Source organism: Notolabrus celidotus, chromosome 21 (assembly GCF_009762535.1).
Source record: "Notolabrus celidotus isolate fNotCel1 chromosome 21, fNotCel1.pri, whole genome shotgun sequence".
Taxonomy (NCBI): Eukaryota; Metazoa; Chordata; class Actinopteri; order Labriformes; family Labridae; genus Notolabrus; species Notolabrus celidotus.
The window spans coordinates 3,273,975-3,297,795 of NC_048292.1; the positions used below are offsets into that span (position 1 = coordinate 3,273,975).

Here is a 23,821-nt window from a genome sequence, read left to right on the forward strand (position 1 = left end):
TCGTAACCCTAACCCTAATCGTAACCCTAACCCTAACCCTAACCCTAATCGTAACCCTAACCCTAATCGTAACCCTAACCCTAATCGTAACCCTAACCCTAATCCTAACCCTAACCTTAACCCTAATCGTAACCCTAACCCTAATCTTAACCCTAACCCTAATCGTAACCCTAACCCTAATCTTAACCCTAACCCTAACCCTAACCCTAATCCTAATCCTAACCCTAACCCTAATCTTAACCCTAACCCTAATCGTAACCCTAACCCTAACCCTAATCGTAACCCTAACCCTAATCGTAACCCTAACCCTAATCGTAACCCTAACCCTAATCGTAACCCTAACCCTAATCTTAACCCTAACCCTAATCGTAACCCTAACCCTAATCTTAACCCTAACCCTAACCCTAACCCTAATCCTAATCCTAACCCTAACCCTAATCTTAACCCTAACCCTAATCATAACCCTAACCCTAATCATAACCCTAACCCTAATCGTAACCCTAACCCTAATCGTAACCCTAACCCTAATCGTAACCCTAACCCTAATCGTAACCCTAACCCTAATCGTAACCCTAACCCTAATCCTAACCCTAACCTTAACCCTAATCGTAACCCTAACCCTAATCGTAACCCTAACCCTAACCCTAACCCTAATCGTAACCCTAACCCTAATCGTAACCCTAACCCTAATCGTAACCCTAACCCTAATCCTAACCCTAACCTTAACCCTAATCGTAACCCTAACCCTAATCGTAACCCTAACCCTAACCCTAACCCTAATCGTAACCCTAACCCTAACCTGAATCCAACACCGATGTTTTTTTGTTTTTGCAGAACTTCTTTGTAAATATTAATGTCCGCATGTCTGTAATCGTTTCTACATTGCCGACATTTTCTTTCAGAGATTGACAATAAAACTCGTCAGTTCATCCACCAGGGGACTTCCTTCAGCATTAAATTGATGCAACGCGACAGAGACACATCGGCTACTGATGTTCGTCAACAGAGCCAATATTCGCTGATACAGATGTTCCACTTAGACATCGTTGCATCCCCCGACTGCTCAACTGCGTCAGGTTGTGTGCGGTTTGCGGTCATGATTATGCATAACTGTGACAGAGCTTTAGCTAGGTTATAGCGCCATCTTCTGGGTATAATATGGTAACACAATAAAATACCTCTGCATTATATACTGGTCGCATCGAAGTATGAAAGAAAGCTCACTTTGCAGATGTAAAAATGTGTTAAAAGTGTGTCTTATGGGCTGAATTTGAAGGTGTTTGTTTCTACGATCTCTTACATTTTGGTAGACTAAACTTTTAGTCAGGGTTGAATCACAGTTTACACAAAATGTTCTTCAGTGATGTTCGTCATCCTTAAATTACGCCATTTTGGACGAGCATATTCTAAATTCTTGAAGATTTCTTGTGTGATACTGAAAGCTGACCCCCTCCTGGTGCTGTTTGGAGTCTCTGTAAAGTTCTCTCAGCTCAATAACTGCAAACAAGAACTCACATCCTACATTAATATCACAGCAAACCAAACTAATCCTAATGTTTCAGGGAAAATAAAGCAAGATATGGCGCTCTGCATCAATGTCCTCTCAGAGAGACGTGGATTTAAGTTTCAAAAGGAGGACAGATGTGTAATATTGAATGTCTGATAGCTGCTCCCTCAGTAAGACAGATTTAAACCAATTGACAGAAGATCAGAAGATGTAAGATGACAGACAGTTGATGCTTTGAGTCTGAAATCCTTCCTTCTTGCCAAACGAGCTCCAGCAGGTCCGTGACCTCAATCTGTGCCCCGACTTATCTTCCTCTCAGACTGCTGCTCGGAGACACCGTGCCCACCCAGCAGCGTCTCCGCTTGCCTCCCCTGGTGGATTGCGTCATTGTTCAGAGCTGCTGATACTACGTGGAATATGATGATGATGCTCCTCTGATTAGAGAGACAAAGCTGCTTTCAGGCCAGAGGGTGACCTTGTTAGCATCAGATCAGGGACGTGAGCGGTCACTGATGCCTGTAAGCCCCTCGGTCGCTCGCCCATCTTAGATGTTGAAATTATCTCATCTTTCTCGGCCTCTTGACGTAAAAGAAACCCCACAATCTCACCCATAAATGCTTCATCACAGACTTTCCTGTTATCACGCAGGCTGTGGTCTGGCAGTATTGATGATGGGATTGTGCAGTACATCTGCTGATGCAGTATTAGGAAGAAGAAGAAAGCGGAGGTGGGGGTTGGGGGGCTGACCTTCCCTTGTTCTTCGTCTCTAATGCCCAGTGCTCAACTGTCTTGGTGCCAGGTTTCCCTCCCTCCCTCCCTCCACTCCCTCTGGCTCTCTTTTCTCTTCGGTTGCAGGACTTTTGAACTCTCCCACCAACACCACCTCCTCCCCTTCCAAACCCCCCTGCAGCCTTGTCTAAGGAGACGTCCGCCCCGGGTGAACTCGTTGACCAAGGAAAGGCTTGTTTTCACTCCCTTTTGGTGTAGGAAGGAGAACGTGGACACTGTAAAAAATGTCCTTTTTTTAAGCCTTCTGGTTGAGCTCAGGAGTTCAGTCAGAGTTTTTATGTATACACAGGATTATTTATAAACATTTTCCTTTACATGCTGTAGAGGCGGACTTAGCAGCAGTGGAATCATCCTTTTCAACCTTCAAGTTTTTCTGTCCAAATCTTGTTTTTTATTTCTGTGGTTGCATTAAAGATGGACGACAAGCATCTCCTGCAAAATGAATCCAAAATATCTGAAACTCCTCCTGCTGACTGGTTCCATGTTTTAACTCAACCCAGAAACAGACAAAGATGCGGAGCTGAGGCGGGCCTCAAGACCCCTGGGTAACAATTACATTGCGCCCACAAAGTAGTCAACTTAACCACGCCCCAAATTATGGAGAATTAATGCGTAACTCTTGGTCTTCATATCTTAACAGAAGGTCTGTCATAATATCAGCTTTTCACCTCAAGATTATCATGGTACTCAGAATGAAAACAAGGCCATCAGTCAAATTAAGGAAATGCAAGACAAGGGTGAAACTACACCTTACTTCGATCGTTAATGTTACTTCATTAGCATTACGTTATTTTGTAGAGATTACTTCGCTGACGCTACTTCGTTGACGTTACTTCGTTGACGTTACTTCCTGGACGCTACTTCGTTGACGCTACTTCGTTGACGCTACTTCGTTGACGCTACTTCGTTGACGCTACTTCGTTGACGCTACTTCGTTGACGCTCCTTCGTTGACGCTCCTTCGATGACACTACTTTATTGATGCCACTTCGTTGACGTTACTTCTTAGAGGTTACTTCGTAGAGGCTACTTCGTAGACGCTACTTCGTAGACGCTACTTCGTAGACGCTCCTTCGTTGACGCTACTTTATTGATGCCACTTCGTTGACGTTACTTCGTAGATGCTACTTCGTAGACGCTACTTCGTTGACGCTACTTCGTTGACGCTACTTCGTTGACGCTACTTTATTGATGCCACTTATATATAACACAAACGGAAATGACTTGCTTACAAGGCACCATCAACTCCTATTGATGTTCAAAATTATGTTCTATCTTCCTCCATTTTTTACAAAATCCAAAAACCTCCTAAACTGTTGAGGAGGCCTTTTTTGCTGGTTGAGTACTTCACTTTCATCTGTCATCTCCTCTAGCTAACTTGTTGCGGAGTCTTCTTCTTCTGCTGCTTCTTCTTCATCTTCCCTCTGTCGCAGCCAGTGTAAAGAACCACCACCTACTACGAACCAGCTAGTCACATGGTATTACTGGATGCATGTTAACTGTTAACATGTTTGATTTTGCATTAAAAGGGATTCCTTGGCTTTTGCAATCTGTCTCAAGGAGCCTTCCAATCTGCGTCGCTACAACCACACATTTTTTTCTACCTGTGGAGTCTCCCCCCCTGGCCACCAGGCCAAAAGGAAATGCAGGTTTGGATACCACTGCGTTAGCTTCACTTTAGAAACATCCACTTCTTCTGCTGTCCAAGACTTGGGTTCTAAATTAAGTTGATTCACCTCATTGGAAAGGATTTGTTCAGAAGAAGCACTTTGAAGAAGACTCTCAAACACAGACACTTCTTGCAGTGTTGACAGCATCCCGTCTGGCCTCTCCTGCCAAACAAATGTCCGAGTCAGAGGGATACACAGATACAGACAGCGCTGCAGAATGCAAATGAATGAGAGGACATGAAAGTGAGGAGACAGAGGAAGAGTTAGAGTGAATGAAAAACGAGATGCAGCTTTTTGCTTTTACAAAAAGAAAAGCCTGCGTAAAGCCATGGTGGGGAGGACTGACGGAGGGCTGGTACCCAAGATGGGAGGGGATGAGTGAGGCTGAGGATGTGTCTGGGCAGACACACAGGTTCACATGAGGACACGCAGACATGGAAGTGTGCAAACGACTTATATATAAACACTTGATTAAGGGAGCAATCCTCTTCCATTCTCTTGATTAGTGCAAGGGTTTTTTCCAGCTCAGCGTGTTCTCTTTGTGTTCCCTATTTTATCAATGGACTAAAACAGAAAACAGTGCAACACAATGCAGGCAGAGTATCTACTGCGAGTGATTATCGGGGTAATTTGTGATCTTTTTCCCCTGCGTTGTACTTTCCCAAGCTTGGTGGTTAAGCAGGGTGTGGTGCCAGTTTACAGGAGTTTGTGTGTGGCACTGTTGTTCATATATTCAGAGCAGATATTGTTATCAAAGCTTGTACTCTGTTTATACGGGAGACAGAAAAAGGTACGTCATGGAGCAGAAGCGAGAAACGGGGTGCTTGTTTTGATTCGCTTTGTTTCCGTAGTAACTCTCAGGGGTCACAGCATTATTGGCGAAAGAGGCCAGGAAATTCTGTGGTGCCTGTTGATGATCAAAACCGAAAATATTTCTTGGACACTTCAGCTGTTTAGGATTGCTGAACACTCTGGAAGTCGTTGGATTTTCATTAAATTGTGTGTTATCACATCAGTTTCTTAGGAAACTAAACTTGGAGGCTGCACCCCTCCATTTACTGCGGATGAAAACAATAAAGCCACAATCTGGGATCCCAGCTGCAGAGGCCCTGCTTGTTGTTTACTGTAGTTATGAGACTTTTTTCACCACTTTCTCTGTCGTTAAACCTGCAGCAGAAGAAGAGGGGTCTTTTGTTTAAAATAGCTGATTCACTTCTGCTCAAATTCAAATTTAAGACCGTTAAAGCTGTATTTTTATATAAACAACGGATCAAATGGCTGTGTGTTATTTAAAGGTGTTGCTACTAGTAACAAAAATGCATCAAATTATCATCTGGCAGGTAGCTGTTAGCAAAGAATCTCAAATAAACCAAATTTAAACTACTTACTAAGCGCCAAAATTCAAAATAAGAGTCTAACTGGTGAACACAGGAGAGCGTGTTACAGGTAACAGTCAGAGAGGTTGGTGGAGACCAAAACTGAGGTAAATCCAGAGGAATTATTAACAAAGACCCAACATCAAGACAGGATAAGATCCAGTCCCATCTTCCAGACAGGACTCAGTCTGATCTCATCTTAATCCACCATGAGCAGAGCACTTTGCAGCATTTAGCAAGTTACAGTGGCAAGGACAAACTTCCTTTAACAGGCAGAAACCTCCAGCAGGACCAGACTCATGTTAGACACACATCTGCTGAGACCGTGTTGGAGAGAGGGATAGAGGGAGATGAAGAGAGAGAGAGAGATAGATGATAGTGGTGAGACGGATAGTAGTAGTTGTAGCAGCTGGAGTCTGGAACGTCCACAGCAGCAGAGATCCAGAGGAACCTATGAGACAATGGAGCTCAGGGACTCCAGAAAGGTCTATGGTTAGTAACTTTAATGGGACAGGAAGAAAGTAAGAGAGAGGAGAGAGAGGGAAAGACAGGATCCCAGTGTGTCAGTTCCCCCAGCAGTCTGAGCCTAAAGCCTATGTGACATGCAGGTCAGTTGGTTTGAGACAAAAATCAAGTATGATAGTGTTTGAAGGTGATACCATGAATGACAAGAGTCGATGGACTGATCTGAGACCTCTAGTTTTGAAAAGAAAAGCCAATGTGGAAGTGCAGAAAAGTGCAGTTCCTCCAATGTCCACTTGGGGCTGGCTGCAATTCCAGGGACACCACTTAATCACCCACGTTAAAATTTAGCAAACTTAAACATATGTACAGCCTGGGACAAAATATGTCTCTGGTTTTGGAGCCCCCAGTGGACGAATCAGGACAGTGCGTCTCTTTGCTGTTCTTGTCCTTCAAATATACATTTTTAAAAGGCTGTTTCACCCACGTGCAACTAATCTGTTACATACCCCCCAACATAAACACTTGAAAACTACTAACAGGAGCTTTAAACCAAAAACAATGAGCTAAAAGAAGCTAAAAGCTGCATGAGTGTGAATAGTGACTCCAGAGAAAGCAATAAATATTGGATCTGAACATCAAAAGCAGCATTAACCGGCAAATCTGACTCATGAATAAAGTAATGTGCAGCAGATCTCTCTCATGTTAAAGCTACTAATAGTGGATCTAATAAATAAATCACAGCATTGACTGGAAACAAGCTTTTAAAGTGGATTAGATCCATGAAAATCAGCCTAAGGTGGATCTTACTCATGTAAAAGTAATCAATAGCAGACCTTACTCACGAAAAGAGCAATTAATAGAGGTTGTGACTCACGAGGGAAGCATTCAACAGGTCTGTCTCACGAAAAAAGCAATTAATAGCTCCTCTGACTCACACAGAAAAGCAATATAGATTTGATTATTCTTAAATAAAGTAATATCCTTCATAACCTGGCTCATTGAAGAGCAATTAGCAACAGACCTGACTCATGAAGGAAGCATTGAACAGTGAATCATAATCACCAAAAAGAGGTTAAGATGTTGGCAGCGGATCGGATGCTTTGAAAAAGTAGATCTAATTCACAGAAATGAGCAATAATCAGGTGATCGGATTTTCTAGAAAGCAACTGGGTGTGGATCTAACATGAACAAAACATTAATGAAAGATGTGGGACAACCATCATATAGTTCATCTGACTCATGAAAAAACAACACATAGTTAATCTGACTCACGAAATGCAAAAATATAACTGATCTGAGTCACGCAAAACCAACATACAGTTGATTTGACTCACAGAAAAACAGAGTGAGTTGATCTCACTTACGAAAAAAAACATATATTTAATCTGACCCACGAAAAACTGGTGTTTAGTTTAACTGACTCAACAAAAAACAAAAAATGTTGATCTGACTCACAGAAAACCAACATATGGTTTATCTGATTCTCAAAAAAACAACATATAGGTATCCTTACTAACGAAAAATCAACATATAGTTGACCTGACTCTTAAAAAACCAACATATAACTGATCAGACTCTAAAATAACACAATATATAATAAGTAATAATAATAAGTTGATTTGACTCATGAAAAACTAACAAATGGTTTATCTGATTCACAATAAAAAACCATGTAGGTAACCTTGCTTACAAAAAACAAAGAAAAAACAACAAATAGTTGATCCAACTCAAAAAATAACCAACAAATAGATAACATGACTCATGAAAAACCAACATATAGTTGACCTGACTCTTAAAAAACCAACATATAAATCATCCGACTCTAAAATAACCAACAAATTCTAGATCCAACTCATGAAAAACCAACATATAGTTGACCTGACTCTTAAAAAACCAACATATAAATCATCCGACTCTAAAATAACCAACAAATTCTAGATCCAACTCATGAAAAACCAACATATAGTTGACCTGACTCTTAAAAAACCAACAAATGGTTTATCTAATAAACAAAAAAACAACATATAGGTAACCCTGCTTAAGAAAAACAAAGAGAAAACAACATATAGTTGATCCAACTCTAAAATAACCAACATTTAGCAAACATGACTCGTGAAAAACCAACATATAGTTGATTTGACTCTAAAATAACAATCTATATAAGTAATAATAATAAGTTGATTTGACTCATTAAAAACTAACAAATGGTTTATCTGATTCACAATAAAAAAACATGTAGGTAACCTTGCTTACAAAAAACAAAGAAAAACAACATATAAATCATCCGACTCTAAAATAACCAACAAATTCTAGATCCAACTCATGAAAAACCAACATATAGTTGATCAGACTCATGAACAAACCAACAAATGGTTTATCTGATAAACAAAAAAACAACATATAGGTAACCTTGCTTAAGAAAAACAAAGAAAAACAACATATAGTTGATCCAACTCTAAAATAACCAACATTTAGCAAAAATGACTCATGAAAATCCAACATATAGATAGCAAGACTTACAAAAATCCAGTGTTTAGTTGATTTGACTCCAGAAAAACCAACATATAGGTAACCTTGTTTACGAAAAACATAGAAAAACCAACATATAGTTGACCTGACTCTTAAAAAACCAACATACAAATGATCCAACTCTAAAATAACCAACAAATTGTAGATCCAACTCATGAAAAACCAACATATTGTTGATCATACTAAAAAATAAGCAACATTTAGTTAACATGACTCGTGAAAAACCAACATATAGTTGATTTGACTCACGAAAAACCAACATATTGGTAACCTTGCTTATGAAAAACATAGAAAAACCAACATATAGTTGACCTGACTCTTAGAAAACCAACATATAAATGATCCGACTCTAAAATAACCAACAAATTCTAGATCCAACTCATAAAAAACAACATATTGGTAACCTTGCTTATGAAAAACATAGAAAAACCAACATATAACTGATCCGACTCTAAAATAACACAATATATAATAAGATATAATAATAAGTTGATTTGACTCATGAAAAACCAACAAATGGTTTATCTGATTCACAATAAAAAACCATGTAGGTAACCTTGCTTACAAAAAACAAAGAAAAAACAACATATAGTTGATCCAACTCTAAAATAACCAACATTTAGCAAACATGACTCATGAAAATCCAACATATAGTTGATTTGACTCACGAAAAACCAACATATAGGTAACCTTGCTTTTGAAAAACATAGAAAAACCAACATATAGTTAACCTGACTCTTAGAAAAACAACATATAAATGATCCGACTGTAAAATAACCAACAAATTCTAGATCCAACTCATAAAAAACCAACATATAGTTGATCAGACTCATGAAAAACTAACAAATGGTTTATCTGATTCACAAAAAAACAACATATAGGTAACCTTGCTTAAGAAAAACAAAGAAAAACCAACATATAGTTGATCCAACTAAAAAATAACTAACATTTAGATAACATGACTCGTGAAAAACCAACACATAGTTGATTTAACTAATGAAACCCCCCCAAAAGTTGACCTCACTGAAGAAGACTAACACATTGTTGATTTGTTCTGACTCCCCATTGACCAACATGTAGTTGATCTGACTCACGTACAATTTAATGGATAACAAATTTGGATCCCAAATAAACATTATTAGTTAAAATGACTCAGGAAAAACCAACAATAAGAAGACCTGACTCACAAAAACTAACAGAGTTAATTTGATCATCTCATGAAAACCTACATAAAGTTAACCTTCCTCAGGAATAACTAAAGTATAGTTGATCAGACTCACGAAAAAGCAATTGTTAACAAATTGGACTGATGGTTGATCTGAAGCACAGAAACTATAATATTGCTGTAATTGTAAAAATGTAATCACAGAGGACTCCACAGCTGCAGGTGTAATGTCCGTCTGCCATGGCAGATACAGTCCGTGTGTTTTAAAGGTCATGTCCTCATACGTGGGCTGTTTACATATTTGGTCGATCCCCTGCATTTGGGACACCAGGGAAATCCCAAACCTGTTGCAGCGTGCAAGCTTTCCTTCTGTTAACTCATCCAGGAATGTCCCACAGAGTCTGGAACAAAAACACAAAACAAATACAGGAACAATAGCATGTACAGTAATTACAGAGTCAGCGTGTGGTGTCAGTAAACACCACTAATCCTGACGAGACAAACCACAGACGAGCGCCAAATATCCCCCAAAAAATGCTCTGATTTCTGGTTTTTAGAGATGTTGCAGTGAGCTGTCCGTCTTACTCGGCTTTACTCATAATTCTGCAATTAGAGCTGGACCAGTGCCCGAGCGACACGCCGCAAAGCATGCAGGGAAGTGTACTGTTTGTGCTGTTTACTTATCCCACAACGAGGGATGGTTTTTGAGGGGTGTAAGAGTGCCACTGCTCCCTCGCTCTCCCTCCAGGCTGGGTTGGGGAGTGGGTGCGGTGCTCCTCTCTGCCCACCAGCTGGCACCGGGAGGGCTATGTCTAGGAAAAGGGATCTCTGCCAGGCCTCAATTACTGAGGGGAATAATCCAGGACACACTGAAGCAATTACAGCCCCATATAAATCAATATGCTTTGGGTTAAAAAGTGAGCTGCTCCCAACACTCTGGAGAGGCTCTGACTCAGCCGGCCTTTGATTTTTTGGGGGAGATGGGAGCAGTTTCTTGGCAGACGGGGCAGGGATGCTGCTGGAGCTGCTGCTGTTGTGGTTTTAAACTGTCACTCAGGCTCAGGAGACGGTCAGGTGATACCGGCTGAGAGGAAGAGAGAGGATGAATATTGATTTACAGTCACTGACACTCTAAGAACTAATACTGGGAAATTAATGCTGCATGAAAAGCTGGACACACAAATCAGAATACAAGCATCTGTTATGTGCATGTGCTCGTTTTATAGAAGATGCACAAACATGAAGGTGTTATAGATGCTCAATGAAGAGTTAACACAAGCTGTGTCAGGAGCAGGGAGATGATGAGCTGCTGAGATTTGATGCTCATTATCACGACTACACTGCCATCTACTGGTGAAAGAAGAGTACTGACAGTGGACAGGGTTGGATTTAGCAGAGGCAGGGATGCTGCACACTTTTTAAAAATCTAACTTAAGACTTCTTAATAATAATAATTCATATAATTTATATAGTGCTTTTCTTAATACTCAAAGTCGCTTTACATGAGGTGAAAACAAAAAAAAAAACATATAAATAAAACAAAACAGGGACAGAGGTGGGGCAGGGGGAAGAGGTCATGTGTTGTATGCTTTTTGGAACAGGTAGGTCTTGAGGTGGTTTTTAAATGAGGAGAGAGTCAGAGTGGGGTGGAGGGAGAGAGTTCCAGAGAGTGGGGGCAGCGATGGCAAAGGCTCTGTCCCCCCAAGGTGAGGTGCTTGGACTTGGTGATAGGGGGACAGGAGGTTGGCATCTGATGATCTGAGGCGGCGAGATGGGGAGTGGTGTTTGAGGAGGTCGGTCAGGTATGAGGGGGCGAGGTTATTGAGGGCTTTGTGGGTGATGAGCAGGATCTTGAAGTGGATTCGGTGCTGAATGGGGAGCCAGTGGAGGTCCTGAAGGATGGGTGTGATGTGGGCTCTGGGACTTCTTCAGACCCGAACAAAGAGAAATGTATCCTACTTTAAACGGCACAGATGAGACATTTATAAAGTTGTTTTCTGGGCTTTTACACCTTTATTTAAAAGAGGGGAGGACAGTGGATAGTGGAGGAAACTGGGAGAGAGTGGCAAAATGACATGAAAGAGGCCACAGGCTGGATTCGAACCCGGGGCCAAACACTTCATGGACACAACTTAACCATTAAGCTAAGTTGGCGCCCAGGTGAGACATATTGAGCCTCATCATCCATGGTTAGAACACCTTTACTGCACTCTCTCTTTCCAGGCTCCTGCTCTATGCACTGTCCTGTTCTCACACTGAAAGCCCAAAAAATGACCCCTAAGAGGAGAAAAGAAAAGTTAAAACTCAACTTCCATTCAGTTTTATTTTCACTGTAGTGTCCATGAAGCAAAACTGAATTCCACATTACTTGATTTTGGATTTTTCCAGGATTTATGATTTTATTTTGTTTAATTTAAAGATAAATATGAATCTGTTGGTCAAATTTAAGGAAAACAATTCCAAAAAGATGGGAAACTAAAAGTAGTTGTCCATGAGTGAAATCTTGAGACTGGGTCGATCATCTTTGAACCGTTTCCCATGAAGTCCAGAAAGCAGCAGAGTCTGGATTTGATCAGCAAGATGAAACTTTAAGATCCTGCTCATCACAAACAAAGCACAACACGGCTCTCTGTTGCATTTCTCAACCTCTTCCACTCATCCTCGCCTCGTCTGTCTCCAGCTCAGACGACAGAACAAAAGGTGATCATGCTTCAGCTGTTTTAGCCCCCACTCTCATGAATCAGCATCCACAACCTGTTAAATCTGCATCAAGACTTTATCTGTTTTTAAAGTTTTGATTCGCTTGTTTAGCTTCAGGTTACTTTATTTGTACCTGTAGGTAAACTTGTTTTGCAGCCAGTGAGATGTTAGGTCAATACAAAATTACAAGATAGATGTCAGACAGAACAAACTACTTAAAGGCCCTGTGAGGAGTTTTGAACTGGCTGAGAAACAGGCTGAAAATAATACTGATGCCTCTTTATGACCTTCAGTAGCAAACAAGCCAATCAGCAGCAACACTGACACCCTCTCTGTTGTAATTTTGAATGCCTGAAACCGCCCTGAGGGGGTCGGTGTCAGACCAGATGAAGGACATCTCGCTTCAGAAACACTCTTTGTTTGACTGTTTTCATGGAAAATAATCACATTGCCTGATAAAGTTGACTGTTAAAAGACAACAGGATGAGGCTTTTGTTAAAAACACTGCATGTTTAGGACAAGAGATAAGAGGTATCACTTTGTCCACAAGGGGGCGCCAGAATCGATAAAATACAAAAGTTCCTCACAGCAGCTTTAATGTGCAAAACATACAAAAATATCCTAAAACCAATCTAACACTAAAAATGGTAAAATGAATAGACATGATAAAATGATGAAAGTGCTAAAGGTTCCATTTAAAATGCATATCAGAGAACAGTCAACCAATAAAAACGGTAGAATCACATGAATAAAAAAGACAATCTGGGCTCAAGTTTTAAAATTGGAGGCTGACTGTGTGAGAAAATAAAAGCTATTGTTTATTTGATGCATTTATTCGATGTTCTCCTTTTAATTTCTGTGCTTCTTCTTGTTAAATTTAACATTTTCATCTGTTTTTTCTTAAAGAAAGAAGAAGAAAGGTTTTTATTAATCCCCAGGGGGGAAATTAAATTGTTTCACTTGTGCTATTTTTTAGACATGCTACACAGTTTTTGGTATATATATATACATCATGCACACACATGCAGTGAACATGTGTCGTATCTTGATGTGTAGATGCAGAAGGAATCTTCGTGACGCTGGCTTGCTTGCATAGTAATACGTTTATTACAAGAAAACATTACCAGTATCGAACAAGCACCGCGGAATGCTTGGGAGAACAGCTCTGCAAATCTGCTGACTCCCAGAATGCTGTTGACCAGCACCTTTTATAGGTCTGCGAACCAATGACAGCCTACTACCAAGCCCAAACTTCTCTTGATCTCTAGTTATCTACTTTACCCTCCTGGGCTCTGCTAGCCTAATGGGTACAAACCTTGTCCATGCATGTCACTAAATTGGAAGGAGGTCTCAACCAAATTCCTTGAACGTCTGGGACAGCATAGGTTTCTCTTTGACTTGTTTTACGTCAGTTACTCATTTCCTATCAGATACCTCACATGCTTAGGGAGAGATGTCAGAGTGAGGATGCTGCCATCAACCAGCGCACCCCGAGCAGTTGGGGGTTCGGTGCCTTGCTCAAGGGCACCTCGGCAGTGCCCAGGCAAGTGAACCAGCACCTCTCCAGCCACCAGCAGGGTTCCCACTCTTTTCTAGAGATCATTTTCCAGGACATTTTCAGTGACGATCAAGCTGGTATGACAGTCTAAATTGAGTTCCTAATTTAGTTCCTAAATAGTCTAATATGTTCCTCTCAGTGGAAGTCTACATTGAAAGACGTACAGTCTATGACTATCCATGAAGTCATCTCTTACATGCTTAAAAAGTATGGCAAATTAATTATAGAACAATGCAACCACAGATGTACAGCACTTCACTTTATTAGTGCAACCAAGTAACCATGATGGCCAACTCTCATGTCAGCTTTCACTTTTCTCAAAAATATAAAATGAGCTAAGAAAAAAACAAAGAGCCAGCAAAGGAATCTGGAAGCGGCCTTACTGAAATAAATAAGTATTAATAATCAGAGGATCAGAGCATAAATGACCTAATTAGAACTGAATGACAAAAATGGCCACAAATGTTGAATGGGGATGTGGTTTTTTTAACCTTGTCAGGTCGCACGGAGTCATGTTGGAATCACTTTACAGTACATTTGACTTTTTCTCCCATTTTCCAGGTGTTTTCCAGTACTTGAAAACTGGTCACCTGTTTTCCAGGTTTTCCAGGATGCGTGAGAACCCTGACCAGTCCACTTGCCAAACTTCGTCCATACTGGGACTCGAACCGGAGACCCTTCGGTTCCCAAGCCAAGTCCCTATGGACTGAGCTGCTGGAGCAGGAAAGATACATCTCACGTCACAAACCACTGAACCCGAGTTGTTCCTTTGACTTTCATTATTTATTTACATGCTTATAGATCATAAATCTGCTGTACAGGTCATCTGAACTATAACTTACACACCGCTCACTGAAACAATAAAGAGTTCATGTTAGAGAGTTAGTGTGACCATGATTCCAGCTCATCCAGATTACTGAGGAAAGAAAAACTACATTCATGAAATCAAGGATCTACTGAAACTCTATCCTGACTTCTTCCGTGAACGCCGGCTCCATCTTCACGTCGTGTGTGAGCGAGTGTTCCCACAGAGACTTCTTGTGGAGGAAGGCCAGACCGCACTCCTCGCACATGTAGCTCTTGGGCTTCCCGCTGTGAGTCCTCTGGTGTTTCTTCATGTGATAGGACAGCCTGAAGCCTTTATCGCAGACGTCGCATTTAAACGGCTTCTCCCCGGTGTGGATGCGCATGTGCGACTTCAAGTACCCGGATTGGATGAAGGCCTTCCCGCAGAGCTCGCACTTGTACGGGCGCTCCCCGGTGTGGTAGCGGTTGTGGAGGCGGAGCTCGTTAGCGGTGAGGAAGGTCTTCCCGCACACGGTGCACTGATGCGGTCTCTCGCCTGAGTGGATGAGCTCGTGTCTCTTCAGCGACGTCTCCTTCATGAACTGCTTCCCGCAGCTGTTGCAGGGGTACCGGACCCCGATGTGGATCTGCTCCACGTGGTTCGTGAGCTGCAGTTTGGTGCGGTACGCCTGATCACACTGAGTGCACGCCCACGGCTTCTCCTCGGAGTGAGTCCCCATGTGCACCGTGAGCTCAGACGCAGAGCGGTAACTCTTCCCACACTGCCAGCAGAGGAAGGGTTTCTCTCCGGTGTGCTTCCTCAGGTGGACCGTGAGACAGTTCGAGGACCTGAACTTCTCCGGACAGAGACTACACGTGAAAGGGAACTCTCCCTTGTGGATTCTTTGGTGGATGGCGAGGTAGGACAGCGTGATGAAGGACTTGTCACACTGAGGACACGGGTACGGTCCTGTGAAGTTGTGCAGCTTCTCGTAGTGTTCCCTCAGACGCCTCAGGAGAGTGAAAGTCTTCTCACACATGGTGCACTGCATCGGGCGGTGCATCAGCTTGTGCCTCTCGAAGGCGGGCTCGTTTGCGAGGATCTTCCCGCACTCTTTGCAGTAGAGCGGGTCGTGGATCCTCTGGTGGACTTTCAGCATCGTCATGCTCTTGAACTCTTTGTCACAGTCGTTACACTTCATGATCTCCCTCAAGTCCACTTTGCAGACGTTCTCTTGGTGCTCCTTTAAGGCGGACAGATACTCAAAGTGTTTGCCGCAGTTCGAGCACCACACGGGGATTTTAAGAGCAGACGTCTGCTGTGCGTCGCTCACCGCTTCCGCTTGACTCGACCCGACTCTCACCTCCTTCTTCCACGTGAACCTGGCGATCTTCCTGTGACAGATGGCGTAGATTTGATGTCTTTTCAAGCCGTGCATGTGTTTGAAACGCTTCTTGCAGTGCACGCAGTGATACGGCCGCTCCTCTGTGTGACACTGGATGTGACGGTTGAGAGTTTTGATGCTGTCGAAAGCTCTCGCACACACAGGACACACTTTCAGAGGCTTCTTCGTGACTCTCTGGACCTCTGCCGGCTGCTCGGATGTCCCTGCTGCAGCTGTTGCGTCAACATTGTTCTCTTTTTTAACCAGCTCATCTGGATCGCCTAAGTTCTGCGTTTCAGCGTCGGCGAGGATCTGCTCTAACGTCTTGCTCTGCTCCTCTCTGATCCCCTCGTGGCCGTGGATGATCTGATGCTTCTTCAGCGTGTCCTTGTACTTGAAGCCTTTCTCGCAGGTGATGCAGATGAACGGTCGCTCCTCCGTGTGGGATCGGAGATGCTTGGCGATGTCGGCGGTGCAGGGGAGGACTCGGCTGCAGATGGGACAGATTTTCCCCTCGGCTGCTCCTTCTAACGGCAGCTGAGGGTGAGCTCGCTGCGTCTCCTTCTTCTTCTGCCTCTTCAGCTCTCTGCTCTTACAGATCTCTCTCTGGTGCCTCTTTAACACGTACGGGTTCTTGAACTTCTTCTCGCAGAAGCAGCAGTTAAATGGCCGGTCCTCTGAGTGCGACTTCATGTGGCGCTCCATGTCCACCTGGCGGGCGAAGTACTTCCCGCACAGACCGCAGTTCTTGTTCTCTGCCATGTCTGAGGTGCCCGGGTCGATTGACTCCTCCTCTTTAGCGGTGATGATCATGTCTTCTTTCTCGTGGACGCGCATGTTGTGTCTGTTCATGTCGTAGTGATCCCTGAATCTCTTATCACAGTTGGCGCACTTGTACTTGAGATCTCGGTTGGTCGAGTGCGTCTCCAGGTGTCGCCTCATGGCCGCCGCCCTGAGGAAGTTCTTACTGCACACAGGACATGTCTTATTGTTCGGGTATTTCTTCCTCTGCCTCTTCTCTGCTGCTAAGTCTTTCTCTTCCATCAAAGCTTTCCTCTTCAGCTGGATGCGTTTGCTTTGTTTCAGCGGCTGGAACGCCGCAGGCTTCAGGGCGTCGCTCACGTCGTCTCCAGCGCTCTCCATCTGGAGGATGTCGTTCTCTTCCTGATCGTCCGGCTCGACTAAACCAGAGGGCTGTTCGATCTGGATGTAGTCCAGCAGAGTCACGGTCTCGCCCTCTACCTGGACCGTCATGCACTCTGCGTGCATCTGCTCGGATGACGGCTGGAGCTGGAGCTCATCGGGGTGGATGACGACCTTCTCCAGCTGAGGGAGGGAGAGCGAAGACAGGATGCAGTTTCCAAAGGAGGAGGGAATGGCTTGAGATTCATCTGAGTGGGGAAAACAAGAACCCAGTTAGCTTTATGAAAGACATAAACATCGATTCAGTCACATAATCACATCCTTTAGATCTCCAGAGACTCAGATCAGGTTATCTTCAGAGCGCAGTCTCACTGAAATAACCGACAGAGACTAAAACAAGAAAGTGGTTTCTTTTCTCAGAATAAAACCTGCTTATCTGCTGAGACCAGGAGAGCAATCTACCACGTCTGCTCAGCTCTGTGTCATGTCTTTCATTAGTTTGTTCTCACTGGCAAGGAGGAGAAAACGTCCTCATCATCCTCGTTACTAAATGCATTGAACAAATCAATGACTGGACGAGACAGAACTTTCTTCAGTTAAACAAAGAAAAAACTGAAATGATTGTTTTTGGAGGAAGAAAGGTTAAAGGTTACTGCTCAGCTCCAATCTGCCCAGAGGAAATGTTCAAACCAAGACAGAAACCTTAGAGTAATCTTAGACTCAGACCTTAATTTCAGCAGCCACATTAAGACAATTACAAAGTCCGCCTACTATCACCTTCAGAATATGTCAAGGGTTAAAGGACTCATGTCTCAGCAGGATGCAGAAAAACTCCTCCATGCATTTATCTTTAGCAGACTAGACTACTGTAACGGGGTCTTTACAGGACTCCCTAAAAAGTCCATCAGACGGCTGCAGCTCATACAGAATGCTGCTGCTCGAGTCCTAACAAGGACCAAGAACGTAGACCACATCACTCCAGTTCTTAGATCTCTACACTGGCTTCCTGTCTGTCAGAGAATAGACTTTAAAATCCTGCTGATGGTTTATAAAGCACTGAATGGGTATAGGCTGATCTGCTACTACTTTATGAACTACCCTGACCTCTGAGGTCATCAGGTACTGGTCTGCTTTCAGTCCCTAGAGTCAGAAGGAAACATGGTGAAGCAGCGTTTAGTCATTATGCACCACATATCTGGAACACACTCCCTGAAAGCTGCAGGTCTGCTCCAACTCTCACCTCTTTTAAATCAAAGACTAAGACCTTTTTATTTCCCACTGCCTTCCTGTCTTAGTTTATTTTAACTCACTTTAAATTAAAATTTTAATGTAATTTTTAATATATTATCCTTTCCTTTTCTGTTTTATTATGTTTGTCATTTTAATTGTGTTCTTTTATGCCTGTCTGAATGTCTCCAATGCTTTTAATCTTTTAATGTAAAGCACATTGAGTTGCTCTCATGTATGAAATGCACTATACAAATAAAGCTGCCTTGCCTTACACAAACTGTAAAAGCTGAAATTGGAAAAACTGGATTCTGTGTAAGTCTGATCCACTCAGAAGTGTTTTAGACTCTTAAAGAGACTCTAATGTTTGAGTGTGTGATCTGAAGGATGTATTAATATCAGAGTGATGTGGATGATGAAGGTTGTAAAAGTGTGCGTTCAGCCCAAACATGACTCACCGGACAGATCAAAGTGTCCCAGCGTTGTGTGGTGCAGCAGCACAGTTTTCAGGTGGCGTGGGTCGGGGACAGAGTGCACACACTCCTCCAGGGCAGATGGGACAGCGCTGAGCATGGAGGCCGTCTGTGGGGGAAACAGGACGGATGAAAGATTCAGCTGAGGATGCATTTCAAATATCTCTGTGTGTAACTTTGAACGGCTGAGTTATTTGTTCATGTTTTAACAGAGTTACTGAACGACAGTGAGTCCAAAGTAACACTGAGAGAGGAGACTGTGTGATGAAGAAGTAAGAAAAACAGGCTGATAAGAAGTGAAGTCAAATGTATTCATAAAGCACGAAAATACAGTATTGATGGAAATCAGGCCACCGATTCAGGATCAGAGGACTCAAATGCTAGGATATAAAGTAGGGATGTAAATTTCAAGTATTTTCCATGATCGATCTTTGGAAATGTTAACCATCAATTATCATCAAGTGAAGGCTGTTATCACCAGATCGTATTTCACTTAACTACAACAACAAACCGTCATGATGAGCGGAGCCAGGCCTGGAGTCAACAGGTCAGAGGTTTTCAGAGGACCAGAAAGACAACATGGATGAGGAGAGGAGGAGGAGGAGAACCCTTGATTCAGTGATTACAGCGGGAAAACCTCGGTCACATGACTCCAGGTCTGGCAGTCCTCTCTTTGCTGCGTTCTGAAAATGCAACCAGTGGGTGTTGACGGACGAGAGAACAGAGCCGGACTGCAACAGATCTGGTGGAAGTCCCGTGTAACTCTTGAAAGAAGTGGGAGTTTGACCAATGAAAGATACACTCCCAAACCCCCAGAGAGCTAGATTTGTTCAAGAGTAGTTTGAAGGTAGAGTTTCCCACAGAGGAGTCAGTACCTGCTGAATGTCCGGTACCGGGAGAAGCTTCTCCAACCTGGACAGGAAGTCCAGCATCAGCACCTGCAGAGCGCTGTCGTAGTCCGGCCCGAAGTCTGTCGGGAACACATCCTGAAACAGAGAACAGATTAAATTTAATTCACAGGATTTCTTCTTCATTCAAACAAAGTCGTCTGATTTAACTCAAAGACACAAACCTGGAAGAACTTCTCCCTCTCTTCTGGATCTTTCAACAACAACTCCACTTGATCCACAAAGTTAGACTCTGGAAAATCGACTTCTGCAAAACAAGGCTGGACAAATATAAACAAATGAAGTTAAAGCATCAAAACAGAAAGACCACACAGCTGCTGGCCGACATGTGACCCTATGAGAAGCTAACCTGTGCTGCCCATGTGGAGATGAGGGCCTTGATCCGCTCCAGGTGCATCTCGATGGTCTCCGTATCTGTGATCTCCTCGGCCCGACACAATTCAAGAACCACCTGGAAACAAAGAGATTCCCCCTCGGGGTGAACACGACTGACACGACAGCACCTGGACACGATGTTCACTCACAGCAGCCTCACAGGACTCAGCTCTGATATGAGTCTGCACTGTGCCTGGAAGCTGCTGCTGACATTTCCCATCAGAGGAATATTAAACCTCTTCATCAGCGTCTGTCAGGAGGTGATTTGGCTTTATGTTGTTTAGATGCTGAGAGTATGATTACACCAATTTCCTGCTTAAGTACATAACAACAGGTTTTAATGCTCCATTCTGACAGCTTAATATCTGCAGGAGATAAACCAGTGTGATGTTGTTTTCTCGTTCAGAGCTCAGCCTTACCCGCGCTCGGAGGCCCAGGAGGAGCTGAGCTTTCTGATCCGCATTCAAGAGTTCAGGAACGATCTCTGAGACGGTGCTGATGAACTCCTCCACCATCCCGTAGTCGTGCACGCTCCCTCTCTGGACCACCTGCCACATGGCCGCAGACACCAGGCGCAGCGGGGGGATGAAGAGGCGGAGAGACGGCAGCAGGAGCGGCAACTCTGGAAGACATTTACAGAAGTTAGACTCACTGACTTAAGATGTTTCACAGATTCATTTATAGGAGCCATGAAGGATTTGAGTGTTTACTGTATCTTATTTTGAGGTTTAGGGTAGGTTATTGTTTGTGGTGTTATATGATATGGTTTAATGTGGGGTCAGTTAATTAGGTTATTTACAGGTCATGTGTTTGGGACGGGGATATTCTGTTCATTTAGGTCACCTGTGTTCTTTTGTTTGGAGGTAGAGAGAGGGGGTGAGCTGGGTCTCCCTACTTTTTGTTGACCGCTTATTATTGCTTATTTTCACTTTTTTCTTTTGATCACTTTAATCATCTGTTTGTGTATTTATCACGAGTTGATTATCCTTTTTCATTAATAAAAGGTTAAACTTACTTTTTTGTGCATTAGTGATTTTTGCTTTTAGCGCGTCCAAGGTATAAAAACACGTACATGTCACCTCATATGTGCAAGCAAACTTCACACTTCATAATAAACCCACTTAAGAGACATTCAATCTACATAAAACCTGGAAAATAATCAGTTAATGTGACTTTGACTTATTTTACAGGCCTTTTTAAAAATACATGCAATGACCAAAGATGTGTGAGGACACTCAGTCATTTTTTTTAATTTTAATTAATTTACTTTATTTATAAAGTAGCATTATATGGACTGAAAAACACAACCTTTTCATGCATTTTAAATGAAAGAAAATGCACAAATGATGCTTTTATTATAAGTAATGAATAAATGTGTAACACAAATGGTAATTAGAAAATATTTACTTGTATTTGACACCATGCAAGATACTTTACATCTTAAAAATGACTTTAAATACACAAGGTTAATTAATCGCCCTGTTTAAGTTCTGTCTCACGACCCTCAAAATCCCCTTCAACAGGAATATTTAGATAAAAAGTGGACAAAACACAGTAAATTCGACTTTTGACTTATTTTATGGGCTTTTTTAAAACACATGCAAGGACCAAAAATGTGCGAGGGCACCCAGTCATTTATTTTATTTTAATTAATCTGCTTTATTAATGAAGTGGCCTTGTATGGACTGAAAAACACAACATTTTCATGCATTTTAAATTTTAGAAAATGCACAAATAATGCTTTTATTATAAGTAACAAATATATGTATAACACAAATGTCAATTAGAAAATATTTACTGGTATTTGACACCATGCAAGATACTTTATACCTTTAAAATGACCCTATATACAAGGTTAATTAATCTCCCTGTTTAATAACCAAACATGTAAATGACTACAGCTTATTCATGCTGTGCCACGACCCCAGAATACACCTGTGGCACCAAGCAGTTCACTTTAAAACTCCTGGTTGCATTAGTTAATTTATTGTATTAATGTTTATCTTAATAACTCCACATTTATATTGTAATATATATAAATATCTAACAAACAGAGGAACAAAATAGAACCTGGTTCCAGTGATTAATCAGCCTGCCTTCAAACCTCCAAACTAACCTATGGCGCCTTCACGGACCCGGTAATAATCGGACATTTAAGACCCCGAGCAGCAGCACCCTGATAAAGTTACAAACAAGGCGAAGTGAAAGTGACTATCTAATGTAGGCAAGTTCATGAAACGGAGCGGGAGGTGCAGGTGGTTATTATCACGTTATATCGTTCAGTAATTCCAAAAAAGAAGATAGGTTTCTACCGGTTTGTTAGTGAGATGTATTTTTGTGTAACGTCCCTGAACGCCTCATCTGTCAGCCGTTACAGTGCTTGTTTTCAGTTGCAGGCTAACGCTAACATACCCCGGCACTGCAGCAACAACTAAAGCAGTTAAATGAAGACAACGCCTCCATGTAAGAGGGATTAAATATCTCCTTGGTGCTTATTTAAACCCTCTTAAATCTGCTTCAGATAACTCCCGTACACAGAAGCTCGCCGGCGCTGTACCGAAGCACAAAGCTACACCGCCATCTCAGAGCGGGGTACGCCATGTTGGAAATCATGCGCACACAATCCGATAGAAAACCCGATAACTCGGGATGGAAGGAGCTTATTTCAGTTCTCTTTCTCTTACCATCTTCGGCTCGATGTGGACTCTCCATGTTGTCACGGGGGAGACTCAGAGAGAAGGGGGAACGGACTCCGGGGTGTTGTGAGTTGGTGTCCGCCCGACCCTGCGGTGCGAGCTGGCGGGGAGGAGGGGCGGCTCGATATGTTGATCAGTGCGCAGGCGCAGAAAATAACGACCGTTTCTATGGTTTCCTTTGGTTACCGTGGTCTCCTGAATATTTAATCCTTATATCTTCACCTGCTTAGACACACAATCTTATAATTAACACCATAAAACAGCGCTGTGTCTTAATATGAATAACTTTTGGATAGTTCTTCTTCGTCTGTTTATTTTAATTGGCGGTTGGCAAACAACTTCCTCTGCACATTACCGCCACCTAGTGGTGTGGAGGGATGGTCAGTTTTTGCAGGCTTTCAACTATCCTTTAAAATCAAATAAATCAACTAAATTATCATCAAAAACATTATAAAACAATTTAAAGACAGTTTTATAAAATAAATACATTTATCTTATTTGTCTTATCATCACCTGCTGTAATATTATTCCAGCATTGTGCTTAAATCCTTCCTTATTAAAAGTCCAGTGCATGAGAATTATTTATTTTGTTGTTATAATTACTATTATTAATATTTTTTAATTTTGTGTTAACTATTACAATCTTAATATTACTATTATTTTGTGTGTTTGTATTCACTTATTTTTAATTGTGTACTATCTATTTATTTATATCTTTACTTTCTGACAATGGACTAGGTGTTTTCAAAAATCTTGTTTATATCTGTTTTGTTGAGTCTGATGGCTGCATTGTTATTTTGTGATATTGGCTGAGTCTAATAAAAACGTTCAAAAAAATAAATAATTCCAGTGCATTGCATGTCATAGTCTCATCTCAACTTTATCTATAAAGCACCTTTCATACACATAAAAACATGCAGCCCAAAGTGCTTCACAAAATAACAGAGAGACATAAAAGCATTAGGCATTATTATAAATAAGATACTTAAAAATAAAATAAAATCAATACAGTAAAGTTGATAAAAGAAGTAATAGTGGAAAGAAAAGTTAAAAATGAGGTAGCGTTAAAA

General features: G+C 42.0%; 1 protein-coding gene across 1 annotated transcript; it reads right to left on the minus strand.

Annotated features, from left to right (window-relative positions):
* Positions 1–14,522: 14,522 nt before the first annotated feature.
* On the minus strand, positions 14,523–23,059 carry LOC117804835 (zinc finger protein 14-like). The gene is made up of 7 exons (XM_034673238.1): positions 22,740–23,059; positions 20,475–20,677; positions 20,030–20,131; positions 19,845–19,940; positions 19,648–19,758; positions 18,758–18,881; positions 14,523–17,320 (listed from the first exon to the last, which is right to left on the minus strand). The coding sequence occupies exons 1-7, from the start codon at positions 22,765–22,767 to the stop codon at positions 14,712–14,714; spliced, it is 3,273 nt and encodes a 1,090-aa protein (XP_034529129.1). The 5' UTR covers positions 22,768–23,059; the 3' UTR covers positions 14,523–14,711.
* Positions 23,060–23,821: the final 762 nt, after the last annotated feature.

Excerpts from the sequence above, each read along its gene's own strand:
- LOC117804835 (XM_034673238.1), bottom strand. The coding sequence starts at position 22,767 with ATGGAGAGTCCACATCGAGCCGAAGATG. Across the intron at positions 20,678-22,739 it reads TCCACATCGAGCCGAAGATG|AGTTGCCGCTCCTGCTGCCG; the intron begins GTAAGAGAAAGA and ends AATGTCTTCCAG. Across the intron at positions 17,321-18,757 it reads GGGACACTTTGATCTGTCCG|ATGAATCTCAAGCCATTCCC; the intron begins GTGAGTCATGTT and ends TTCCCCACTCAG.